This window comes from Microtus oregoni, unplaced genomic scaffold (genome assembly GCF_018167655.1).
Source record: "Microtus oregoni isolate MIOR12 unplaced genomic scaffold, Mior012 000063F_ref0000156, whole genome shotgun sequence".
Classification (NCBI taxonomy): Eukaryota; Metazoa; Chordata; class Mammalia; order Rodentia; family Cricetidae; genus Microtus; species Microtus oregoni.
This window is the reverse complement of record NW_024543873.1, coordinates 757,838-769,717: the sequence shown is the minus strand read 5'-3', so window position 1 is coordinate 769,717 and position 11,880 is coordinate 757,838. Positions and strand designations below refer to the sequence as shown.

The following is an 11,880-nucleotide window of genomic DNA, read 5'->3' as shown; positions in this document are numbered from 1 at the left end:
GCATGCATACATGTACAGACTCATGCACCATGTGTATTCCAGTGAACGTTATGTGTTCCAGTGGCTGCTATGCATTCCAATGACCGGTATGTGTTTGTGCCCCTCACCTGCTCTGAGCTGACTTCTATACAAATTGTAATAAAACACATCCTTTTCTGTGGAGGGGACACACAAGTTGTAAATGGATAAACTGTGCTTTATTGCTAATATAAGGAGAGAAAGAGAGGAATGTCCTGGCCAGTATGGGCGACAAACTTCCTGAGACACCAGAAGAGCCCATCTCCCACTTGCTCCTGGAGAATGAAGATGTTCTTGGTCTCCACCAGAGTCTTCATGTCAAGGTTGTCCTTGATAGCAGGGGAATGCTTTTTTCTCAGTATTGCCCTTTGGTTCTTCCTAAGTTTAGCTCTCTTGTTGTTAAACCAGTCCTGAAATCCGAGGGAGAGAAGGGTTCGATTAACATATTTAGCAGCTGCTGCTCTCATTTGACCCTATGAATCTCTTTTGAACCCACAATGCAGGTTTTAAGTGCTCACATGCTTTGTATGGCTCAAGCTACTAGCCATTTCATGGCCAATGACCTGCCTACAGTTTCATAGTTCCTGGTTTGTATATCACTACCAGAAAAGCAAAGAAAAATTCATTATGCACAATACCAAACCCTTTATTCTGCACACCCAATTAGAGTCATGTACCAAGCTCTATGTGCATAGGCTTCCAGTTATTCTTTCAAAATTGTCCTTAGAAACAGTCTCCTGTATTCCGGGTGGTCATGAACTCCCTTTGTATTCAAGAACTGACTCCTCTGCCCTAGTGGGAACTTGGGGAAATATTTTTCCTGGATATGCGATATAATAATACCAGAAACTAAATTTAGAACCACCACTGTCTGAATCACCTTTTCAAAACCTTCTAAAGGAAACAAAGAAATTTACCCTCTTGGACTTTAAGTTCTCTTTCCACATTTGTCTCACATGATAGGAAAATTCTTTAGTTTATGAAAATATATTTCATGGCTCAATTATCCCATTTCCCCTTCAGTTTGTCATTCATTCCTACTTTTACCAAGTGCACATGTTATGTTTTACAACCAAGATATTCCCGGCAGCCACATGATCATTTCCAAGTCACCCTGAGTTTCAAAATGATACTCAACAGAAGACCCCTGTGAAGCACTCTTGTGTGTTACACGGAATCAAATGTTAATTATGCCACACACACACACACACATGCAAAATATTTATGCAACATAGATACTATATACACACACGTATATATACACATTTATACATACATGAGAGAGACAGACAGACAGAGGTGTAGATGCTATATGTTTGGTTTTGCTTTTATTTTAGGATCACAAGTGACTGCCCCTCACGGAGTAAACATTAGCTAAAGTTTTCCTTTTCCATTTTTCATTGCCAAGGTCTCATATTCCAGATCTTTTTCCCCAGCATAAGACACAAGGAAAAAATAAAGTAGTTTCATGTGCCTAGGGCAAAGTCATCCATGTCCGGTGGCAACTCTGAGATCAGCACACTGGTAAACTCAATACGCAGACTGACTGACCTTCACCTTCTGTTCATCCACATTCATGAGCTCTGCCAGTTCTCTTCTGTGAAGAGAAAAAAGAAAAATATTTAATATTCCATCCTAGACATGGAATTAACTATAATTAGTACATTCCATGTATATTTTAAAATTTAAGAACTTGCTCTCCATACTTATTCTTTTTATTTTATTTTTAAAACAATATCATTTTATATACAAATCCCAGTTCTGGCTTAGTTCTGTTGCAGCCTGCCTTCAGGAGGCCCTCTGCCTAGCCCAACCCAATCCCTTAGGGACTCGCCCTCCTGGTGCAGATGCAGAATAACTCTAGTTCTTCCCCCACTGCCCCTCTCAGCTCAGCTCCATCCCTTTGTGACTCCCCATTGAAGTGCAAAACAATTCTGCCAAGGACCCTCAGCCACCATACTTGCTGGGACACAGCTACCCACAGCAGCTACACTTGACTAGGACCAAAGGACCCACCCAACAAATACGACACCAGATGTCTACACTAAGAAACACCTCAAACATCATAGCTTTAGATGCCTAGATCCCAGCGCCAAACACAAACATGAATCAATACAACATGCTTCCTCAAGATGTCAGCAACTCTATTGTGATAGGCTATAAGAAAAGCGATTTAGCTGAAGCATAAGACAAGGACTCCAAGACACCAATTATTAATATGTTCAATTACCTTAAAGAAGATCCAAATAAATGTCTGAAAGACCACAAAAACTTGCCAAAAAAACGCAAGTAAAAACAATTCCGGACATGAAAGTTGAATTTAACAAAGGAATAGAATCACCAAAGAAAACCCAAGATGAAATAAAAAGAGAAGTGAAAAACTCAGGATGTCGAACAAAAACTTTATATGAAAGTCTCAACAACAGATTAAAAGACATGGAAGATAGAGTTTCACATCTTGAAGACAGGGTAGAAAAATGAATATCTTGGTCAAAGAAAGTGTTAAATATTAAAAATAAATATCCAGACATAATTAACCCAGGAAATCTGGGACAATATTTAAATACCATACCTATGAATAATCGGTATAGAGAAGGAGAAAAACACATGCCAAAAGCACAAAAAGTCTTTTCAATAAAATCATGAAGGAAAACTCACCCACTCTAAAGAAAGAGATGCTTATTAAGGTACAAGAAGCATACAGAACACCAAATAGACTGGAGCAGAAAAGAAAATACCTTTGCCACATAATTAAAATACTAAAGATATAGAACAAAGAAAGAATATTAAAAGCTTCAAGGGAAAAGGACCAAGTCACATGTAAAGATGGGCCCATTGGAGAGTCTGAATGCTGGAAGGGATTGGTTAGATGTTGTAGAAGCCCTAAGAGACCACAGATGTCAGATCAGACTACTAGATCCAGCAAAACTACTAACCACAATTAACAGAGAAAGAAAAATATTTCAAGAGAAAAACAAATTTGAGCAATTTCTGTCCACACATACAGCTCTGCAGAAGGCACTAGAAGGAAATTTCAAACTGAAGAGAGAAAGTTAACTGAATCCAAGAGGACACAAGGAATAAATAATCTCACAATAGTTAATCAAATGATGGAAAAATGCTACACCACAACAAAATAACAGAAATCAGTAAACACCGATCATTAAAAACTATCTAATTTAATGGTCTATACTCTTCCCCACACACACCAGAAAACACAGAATAACAGATTTGGTAAGAAAATGGGATCCATCTTTGTGCTGCATTCAAGAAACGGCTCACCACCAAGGACAGCAAGGACAGATATTACCTTAGAGTAACAGGATGGGAAATGGCATTCCAAGCAAACAGAACCAAGATGCAACAGGTGTAGCTATTTTAATATCTGAGAGACTTCAAAACAAAACTAATCAGACAAGATAAGAAAGAACACTATATATCCATTAAAGAAAAAATCCACCAAGAGAAAAAAAATTACTATTATAGACATACACCCAGATACACTGAACCTAATAGAATAAAACAGAGAGGTCAAGTTATGTTTCCAAAATCACATAGCAAGCTGAGAAGGAAATACAGCAGGCCTGTAAGAAACCCTGTCTTAAAGAAAGTAATAAATAACCTTGAACTCATTGACACAGGAAAAGACCTTCTGAACAGATCACCAGTAGCACAGGCACTAAGACTAAAAGTTACTAAATGGGACTTCATGAAACTGAAAAGCTTCTGTATGCTTCTGGACAGCAAAAGACACCATCATCAGCACAACACTCCAGGGTAGGCCCATGTCCAGAGTAGTTGGCCAACACAAAAGATACTTTATGTTTTTTTTGTTTGTTTGTTTTTTTTTTTGTGTGTGTGTGTGTGTGAACCTTTTGTTTTCTTCTGTTACTTCTTGTCTTGTTTTCTTTTTTAAGTTTGTCTTCTTTGATTTGGGTTTTGGTTTTGTTGTTTTTTCTGTTTTTTTCCTTTGTTTTTGAGAAAGAGAAAGTTCATGAAGTTGAATGAGTAAGGAGGATATGGGAGGAGTTGGGGGAGAGAAAGAATATGATTAAAATATATTGCATGAAAAATATTTTAATAAAAATGTAAATAATTGCTATCTCCCCTCATACCTCTATAAGCAGACTTTTCAGCAACCTTTAGAAGGAGATTTATGTAGAAGTGGTTTGAAGGGAAGTGTGGGAGCAGTGGATCTAGGGGAGAGGGGTAGTCTGGGGAGGCTGAGAATAGTGGAGGGAAGGGAAACTGTAGTAGGGATGTAATGTATGAGAGAGAGAGAGTGGTGGTGGTGTACACCTTTAATCCCAGCACTCGGGAGGCAGAGGCAGGTGGATCTCTGTGAGGTTGAGACCAGCCTAGTCTACAGATAGAGTTCCAGGACAGACGGGGCTATTACACAGAGAAACCCTGACTCGAAAATATATATAAACAAAAGAAAAAAGAAAATTTGTATGTGTCTATATCTGCCACATACAAATTATACATATTTTGTGATGTCAGGAATTGAACCTACAATCCCAGATATGCTAGGCAAGGGGTCTACCACTGAGCTGTATGGTTTTATATTTATATTTGTATTTATGTGTTTTTCAGTCTTATTTAGAAACAGAGTTTCACTAAGCTGCGTCTGCTGACCTTGAGCATCCTCCTGAGCCCTGCTAAACCTGGAAGTATCCCTCTTTCTGGATCTCCCTCCGTGTGGCTGAGGTTATAGATCTGTGCCACTAGGTACAGATAACTATGCAAAGTGACTGCCTAATGGTATGTTTGTGAGGGCACACAAGTCTTCATTCTTCTGGATATTTGATCTCTGAAAAATTTTGCACACAAAAAGCAGGCCCCACACAGCCAATACAAATGAAATGATAAATGTGGATGTTTAGCAGATTTTAGTATGTCTGTGTATTGAAAGAGATAATTCTGGGAAGAAAACATTACATGCAATCAGACAGCAAATTTGAACACCAATAACTCACCACAAAACACACCCTGACTTAGATAGGAGAAAAAGACCTTGCTAAAGACGTATTTGACCACGAGCATAGGTCACGGTATCCATAAACACAGGGAAATTCAGGCAGCAGTAGTGAAAAGCAGTTCAAACCACACCCAGAAGGTCCCCACACTCAGAAGGTGGCTACTAACAACACCCACAGAATAAAGCGTGGTGAGTCCCTGAAGACATTGGAAACATGATGCTCCCTCTGGGGAAATGTCAAACAGTACAGCACAAAGGAAGGGTGAGGTGGTTCCTCAAATAGTGAGCAGGGATGATCACATGACACAAGCCTGCTTCTGGGTGTGCACCCTGAGTGACTGAAATGGAGTTTTAAAAGTATTTGTCTGCTCCACTAGATCACACCAGTGCAGCACAAGCCACATGGGCCACAGGGAAAATCTGCCCAGATAGCTTTTCACATGGCTGTGCATAGGGGAGTTTGGGTATGACTGACCCCCGAGAAAGCAGAAATTTTGTCTGATGCTAACACACTAACAAGGCTCAAAGACATACTAATTGAGGCAGGTTAGTTCAGGAAGGACAAATTCTGCCTGATTTTCCTTATATGAGGTCCTTAGAGGAATCATATAGAGAGGACAAATAAACAGGAGAGTGGTAGGTGGGGACTAGGGACATGGAAAGGGCACTTATTTAATGGGTTCAGGTTTTGCTGTGGCGTCATAGACAGACTCCCAGGGACCTATCCCCAAATCACTTGAGAAGACTTCAGTCTGCTGAGTTCTGACCTTCAGATTTGATTTAAGCAATGCCCTTTATGTTTCTATGTTTACTTTTGGACACTTTTTAAACAGAAAGGAACCAAAGGAGTGGTCAGTGAGCATTTTGGAGACCTGGTTTGCACCAGGATGCATGGAAAGTTCAACCTTGGTCACCCAAGAGGCATGCTCTTGAGGGACCAAGAGCTAGACCTGACCTGCAGACATACAGGGAAAGAGGCCTCAAACTAATAAGAGGGCAAACTTTCTGCTTCTCTCTCACCCTCTTTACCTGAGCCAAAGGCCTAGTAGGCGTTTTCTCCTGCCGTTGGCTAATTTTCCAACCTGCTACCCTATGTTCAAGGTCTGTCCTAAACATGGTTCAGTTTATGAGAGGACTAGTCAGCTGAAAACTTCCAGGTCTCCAAATGAAAACCATTTCGTTTTCAGATTCCCCTTTCTACTTTTTGGGGAGTCTCTCTCTCTCTCTCTCTCTCTCTCTCTCTCTCCCTCTCCCTCTCCCTCTCCCTCTCCCTCTCCCTCTCCCTCTCCCTCTCCCTCTCCCTCTCCCTCTCCCTCTCCCTCTCTCTCCTCTCCCTCTCCTCTCCTCTCCTCCTCTTCCTCCTCCTCCTCCTCCTCCTCCTCCTCCTCCTCCTCCTCCTTCTTCTTCTCTCTCTCTCTCTCTCTCTCTCTCTCTCTCTCTCTCTCTCTCTCTCTCATGCCTCAGTGTGTGTGTTTCCTACTTCACTTTTAGTACTTTTCGTAAGTACCATTGCCGCCTGCTGTGCCTGGGATCTTTCTGCCTTTGAATTCTTTAATGGATGAAGAAAACAGACTTTACTTAGGACTTCTAGACAACAACTCCCCCTAAACATCATCAAAGAGTCAGGTGAAGATTGTGGATTCAGAGCCAAGAATGGATAGGAAGTCAAGCCTGATGACACAAACCAGTAATCAATCACAACGTCAAGGACTGATTGGGCTACCAAGCCGGTTCAAGTCCAGCCTGTACAACTCAAACTCCGATTCAACAAAACTAAAAAGAGGCTGTGGTCCCCTACAGGCAACACAGCTCATGCAGGGAGCCTGAGACTCCTTTACAAAAAAGCCACATCTGTCTGCTGCATGGGTCACCCTCAAGTTTCGCGGCTTTCTTCCTCAGAGTGAGGCCAATGCCCTTAGCTCGCCAGAGGGCGCACTCCTGTGGCTTCCACCTAGGCTCCCGTGCGCTGAGGTTTGCTGAGGAGCTTGTACCTCAGTGGCAAAAAGCTATGCTTAGTATGAGTCCGTATTCTGAACCTCAAAAATATTAAAAACTTTTAACAAGAGTAAGGAGAGGCCAGGGGAGAGGAGAAGGAGCCCAAAGTCCTAAAGGACAGACCCGATACATACCGTCTGATGGCGTCTGGGTACTGAGTTTCTTCAAAGACTGCTCGCAGTTCCCACAGCTGTCCAGGCGTGAATATGTATGGTTTCTGGCGAATCTTGACTAATGGCTGTTCACTGGCTTCGACCATGTTCATGGCCATCTCCAGCTCTTCTTGCTCAATGTCTTGGCTGTTACTTATATCCCAGTCCTGGTAGCTGTGGTCGTCTACAGAGCTCTTCTGGCCCTCACAGAACAGATTATTCAGGGCCTCTATGACTCCCTGGTCAAAGCTGCCACTGTTTATCGTGTAGGCCACTGTTTTCTCAGGTTCAGTCATTATTTCTTCCTCGTAGAAGTTCACCCGGTAAAAGTCATAGTCGAAGTAGAAGTACTTGCGGGCCATGATCTGAGCGCATCAGAAAGCGCCCCCTTGTGGGTTATGAAATGACTGTGCAAAATTCAAGAAGTCCTTGTTTTTTACTGCTGAGTAATACTCTAATATGTATATATTCCATACTTTCTTCATCCATTCTTCCGTTGAAGGGCATCTAGGTTGTTTCCAGGTTCTGGCTATTACAAACAATGCTGCCATGAACATAGTTGAGCATATACTTTTGTTGTATGATAGGGCCTCTCTTGGGTATATTCCCAAGAGTGGTATTGCTGGATCCAGGGGTAGGTTGATCCCGAATTTCCTGAGAAACCGAAACACTGCTTTCCAGAGTGGTTGCACAAGTTTGCATTCCCACCAGCAATGGGTGATTGTACCCCTTTCTCCACAACCTCTCCAACAAAGGCTATCATTGGTGTTTTTTATTTTAGCCATTCTGACAGGTGTAAGGTGGTATCTTAAAGTTGTCTTGATTTGCATTTCCCTGATCGCTAAGGAAGTTGAGCATGACCTTAAGTATCTTTTGGCCATCTGAACTTCTTCTGTTGAGAATTCTCTGTTCAGCTCAGTGCCCCATTTTATAATTGGGTTGATTAGCCTTTTACGGTCTAGTTTCTTGAGTTCTTTATATATTTTGGAGATCAAACCTTTGTCAGTTGCAGGGTTGGTGAAGATCTTCTCCCAGTCAGTGGGTTGTCTTTTTGTCTTAGTGACAGTGTCCTTTGCTTTACAGAAGCTTCTCAGCCTCAGGAAGTCCCATTTATTCAATGATGCCCTTAGTGTCTGTGCTGCTGGGGTTATACATAGAAAGTGGTCTCCTGTGCCCATTTGCTGTAGAGTACTTCCCACTTTCTCTTCTATCAGGTTCAGTGTGTTCGGACTGATATTGAGGTCTTTAATCCATTTGGATTTGAGTTTTGTGCATTTGGTTTCTAGCCATAAATAAAGGACATTGACCTTATAATTCATGTTCCTAGAGAAGCTAAATAAGGCGAATCCAAAGACAAACACATAGGTATCCTCAGGAATATTACCCTTCATCAGGTGATGAAAGGAGACAGAGACAGATACCCACACGGGAGCACCGGACAGAAATCTCAAGGTCCAAATCAGGAGCAGAAGGAGACGGAGCACGAGCAAGGAACTCAGGACCACGAGGGGTGCACCCACACACTAAGACAATGGGGATGTTCTATTGGGATCTCACCAAGGCCAGCTGGCCTAGGTCTGAAAAAGCATGGGATAAATCCGGACTAGCTGAACATAGCGGACAATGAGGAATACTGAGAATTCAAGAACAATTGCAGTGGGTTTTTGATCCTACTGCACGTACTGGCTTTGTGGGAGCCTAGGCAGTTTGAATGCTCACCGTACGAGACCTGGATAGAGGTGGGCAGTCCTTGGGCTTCCCACAGGTCAGGGAACCCTGATTGCTCTTCGAGCAGATGAGGGAGGGGGACTTGATCGGGGGGAGGGGGAGGGAAATGGGAAGCGGTTGTGGGGACGAGGCAGAAATCCTTAATAAATAAATAAATTTAAAAAAAAAAAAAAAGAAAAAGAAATGGCTGTGCGCCTTGAAGCCCCCTGAGGAACTGTCTGGGATTTCCAGGCTAAAATTGTTACTCCAGACTACTATCGCTGCTATTGGCTTTCAACTCACAACCCTGGGCGAGGCTCTAGTTTAGGCAAACAAGGGGTGGAGTGTGGGCACGAACTTGTGCATGGAATAATGACAGTTGCAATAAGTAGTGTTGGGGAAAAAATTAAAAAGTAGAAATAAATATAAAAGACTGCTTGAAGGAGAACGCTAGTTTTCTGACTTGCTGGAGAAACAGACCAGCAGTTGGTCCTGAGCTGAGGAGATTCTTTTAGATCTACGAGCAAATCTTGACGATGCTTGAGAATGCATTTTAAGGTGATTTAGAGGTGGAGGAAGGATATGAATAAAAATAAGATAATTAAATAAACTATCATATTAGGACATAATTTTCACATTTTGATATGGCCCTAAATAAACCTTAATCTTTTTGTGCTACCTGTTATTTGAAGCATCGTTTTCATTGTTGGAAATTATGAAATCAAAATAATGATCAACTCTGAAAAATATTGGCTGATTTATTACATCCTGGAAAATCAAATTAGGCTATGATTTAATTATCTGTAAAAAGAACAAAAAAACACATATGTGTAACTCTGAAGATTTATTTTTAATTTTAACAAATAGTATGATCATACATATGTATGTATGTACATGTTGCAGGGTAGCCACCAGAGACAATTGCTTGGACAGGAGTTTAAGTGTTTGCTACCCCAAACCCCAAACCCCAAACCTTCATCAGGGTGACATTTTAAACACAAAATCCATGTCTTGGGTTGACACATTTCAGTTAATAAGAGGAGTTAGCCAGAAGCAGAACTACAGGAGTCAAAAGGCAAGGTTAGTACATTTAGAGACTTTGCCAAAACTGTGGACTTTGACGGTTTAGGTCTTTGTTTTCATAGTGTCAGGTGTTGCCATCTGCATGCTGAGTTTTGCAACCTGAATGAGAGTCATCATGGAGTCTCAGGTCCTACTAAGGTCTTGGGCCCCCTTATAGTTTTATATACAATCATTTCAAAATAAAAAATTTCATGATTTATTATTAGTAAGTATTCGATTTGTATACAAGTGTTTCATGCCTGTCTACCTTTGATGACATAAAATTTTAGGTCCAAAATGGGTCACAGTTTAAAATGTTTAGTGTTCTATGCAGCCTTTCAGAAGTGAAAGTTCTAGGACTCTTTTATGGATCAGACTTATCACCTTCAGCAGGGGCTGGGTATCTAGAGTTGTCTGCATCTGTGTAAAGAGCCCCACAGTCGATAGATACACAAGGATTATGAGGGCTCATCACTGCCTACCACTCTTACTCCTGGCTGCAGGGTGACTTCAGTCAAATCTTGCTAAAGCAACCTGGATGATACTACCTCACTATCTATGATCTGGACAGTGTCCACTGGTGACTCTTCACTAGCATTCTTTCTTGTGTCCCTATCTGAGAGAAGTGCCTAACTTGGCCTGCAATGACAAGGCAGTCTGTAGAGTTGGTTACCAAACTCATAATCTGGGTTCTAGCATTACAAACCTTACTCTCACCATTTTTGTGTCTTTTTGCCTTGTGCCTTTTCTGTGCTTTTCTTCAGTCCACCCAGAGTGTTGGATAATAGCCATGGGCTTACTTTGAAATGTAATTTCAGGGAAGGAGGATTTACTCCTGACTCCTTGGCTAGATAGCTTTTCTGAAGTCTTCAGAGGCATTTCCATTCTCTGGGACCCCTGCGATAGATGTTAACCTGACTGGATTGAGAATTACCTAGGAATCACACCCCTGGGAGGCTGTGAGGGTTTTCTATAGAGAATTACCCCTTGATATGGGTAACATGTTCCAACTGGAAATCAAGATATAATGAGGTCAAAGGAAAAGCATTCACTTCCTTTTTTCTGGGCAAGTCTATCAATTCTGCTCTGGCCTTGTCTGACAGACCATAGATTCTTCAGTCTTCGAAAGCATACGCAACACAAGGCTTTCCAGAGACCTTTTAGATTTTCAGATTAGTGATGTGGGTTTTCCCTCTGTATGCTGTGATTACCATTAATGAATAAAGAAACTGCTTGGAACATATATCAGGACAGAACTTAGCTAGGTGGGGAAAACTAAGCTGAATGATGGGAGAAAGAAGGGCTGGGAGAGAAGCCATGGAACCTCCATCAGAGACAGACTCTGGGAATTTTACCCAGTAAGCCACAGCGTCATAGCGATGCACAGATTACTAGAAATGGGTTAAATTAATAAATAAGAGTTAGCCAATAAGAAGCTAGAGCTAATGGGACAAGCAGTGATTTAAACTGTTTCTGTGTGATTATTTTGGGGCTAAGTGGCTGGGAATCAACAAGGAGCCTCCTGCTACAGATTAGAATTGCTGAGGGGTCCAGTTTCTTGGATTGAGAAGCTGCTGAGTTTTCTGCCTCTCCAGTGTAAAGATAGCCTTTTTGGATTACTCCACTTCTGCTCTGTAAGTCAATTTAGGAAGTTTTCTTTAGATCTGATCTGCTACTAGAGAAATAGTCGCTAATTACAAATTTCTCTACCAGGCTTGATGGTGTCAGGAGCTGAGTACCTAATTTGGGTATACTTAAATTAGCAAAATTTCTCTCCATATAGTATGGAGATGAGTGATTTCTCATTGAAAAAAAATGTTTAATGAAATACAGAAGACAAAGCACTCCATACTGTAGATTCACCACTAGGAGAGACAGAGGATTTAAGGATTGTATATACAACACGTTTGAACATGTCTGAAAAAGTATTCCTAAGGTATATAAAGATGTTGGGTAGTTGTTTCT

General features: G+C 41.4%; 1 protein-coding gene across 1 annotated transcript; it reads right to left on the bottom strand.

The window, feature by feature from the left end:
* Positions 1–203: 203 nt before the first annotated feature.
* On the bottom strand, positions 204–7,508 carry LOC121439809 (rhox homeobox family member 1-like). The gene is made up of 3 exons (XM_041640432.1): positions 7,129–7,508; positions 1,570–1,615; positions 204–428 (listed from the first exon to the last, which is right to left on the bottom strand). Exons 1-3 carry the CDS (start codon positions 7,506–7,508, stop codon positions 204–206), a joined length of 651 nt encoding a protein of 216 aa, XP_041496366.1.
* Positions 7,509–11,880: the final 4,372 nt, after the last annotated feature.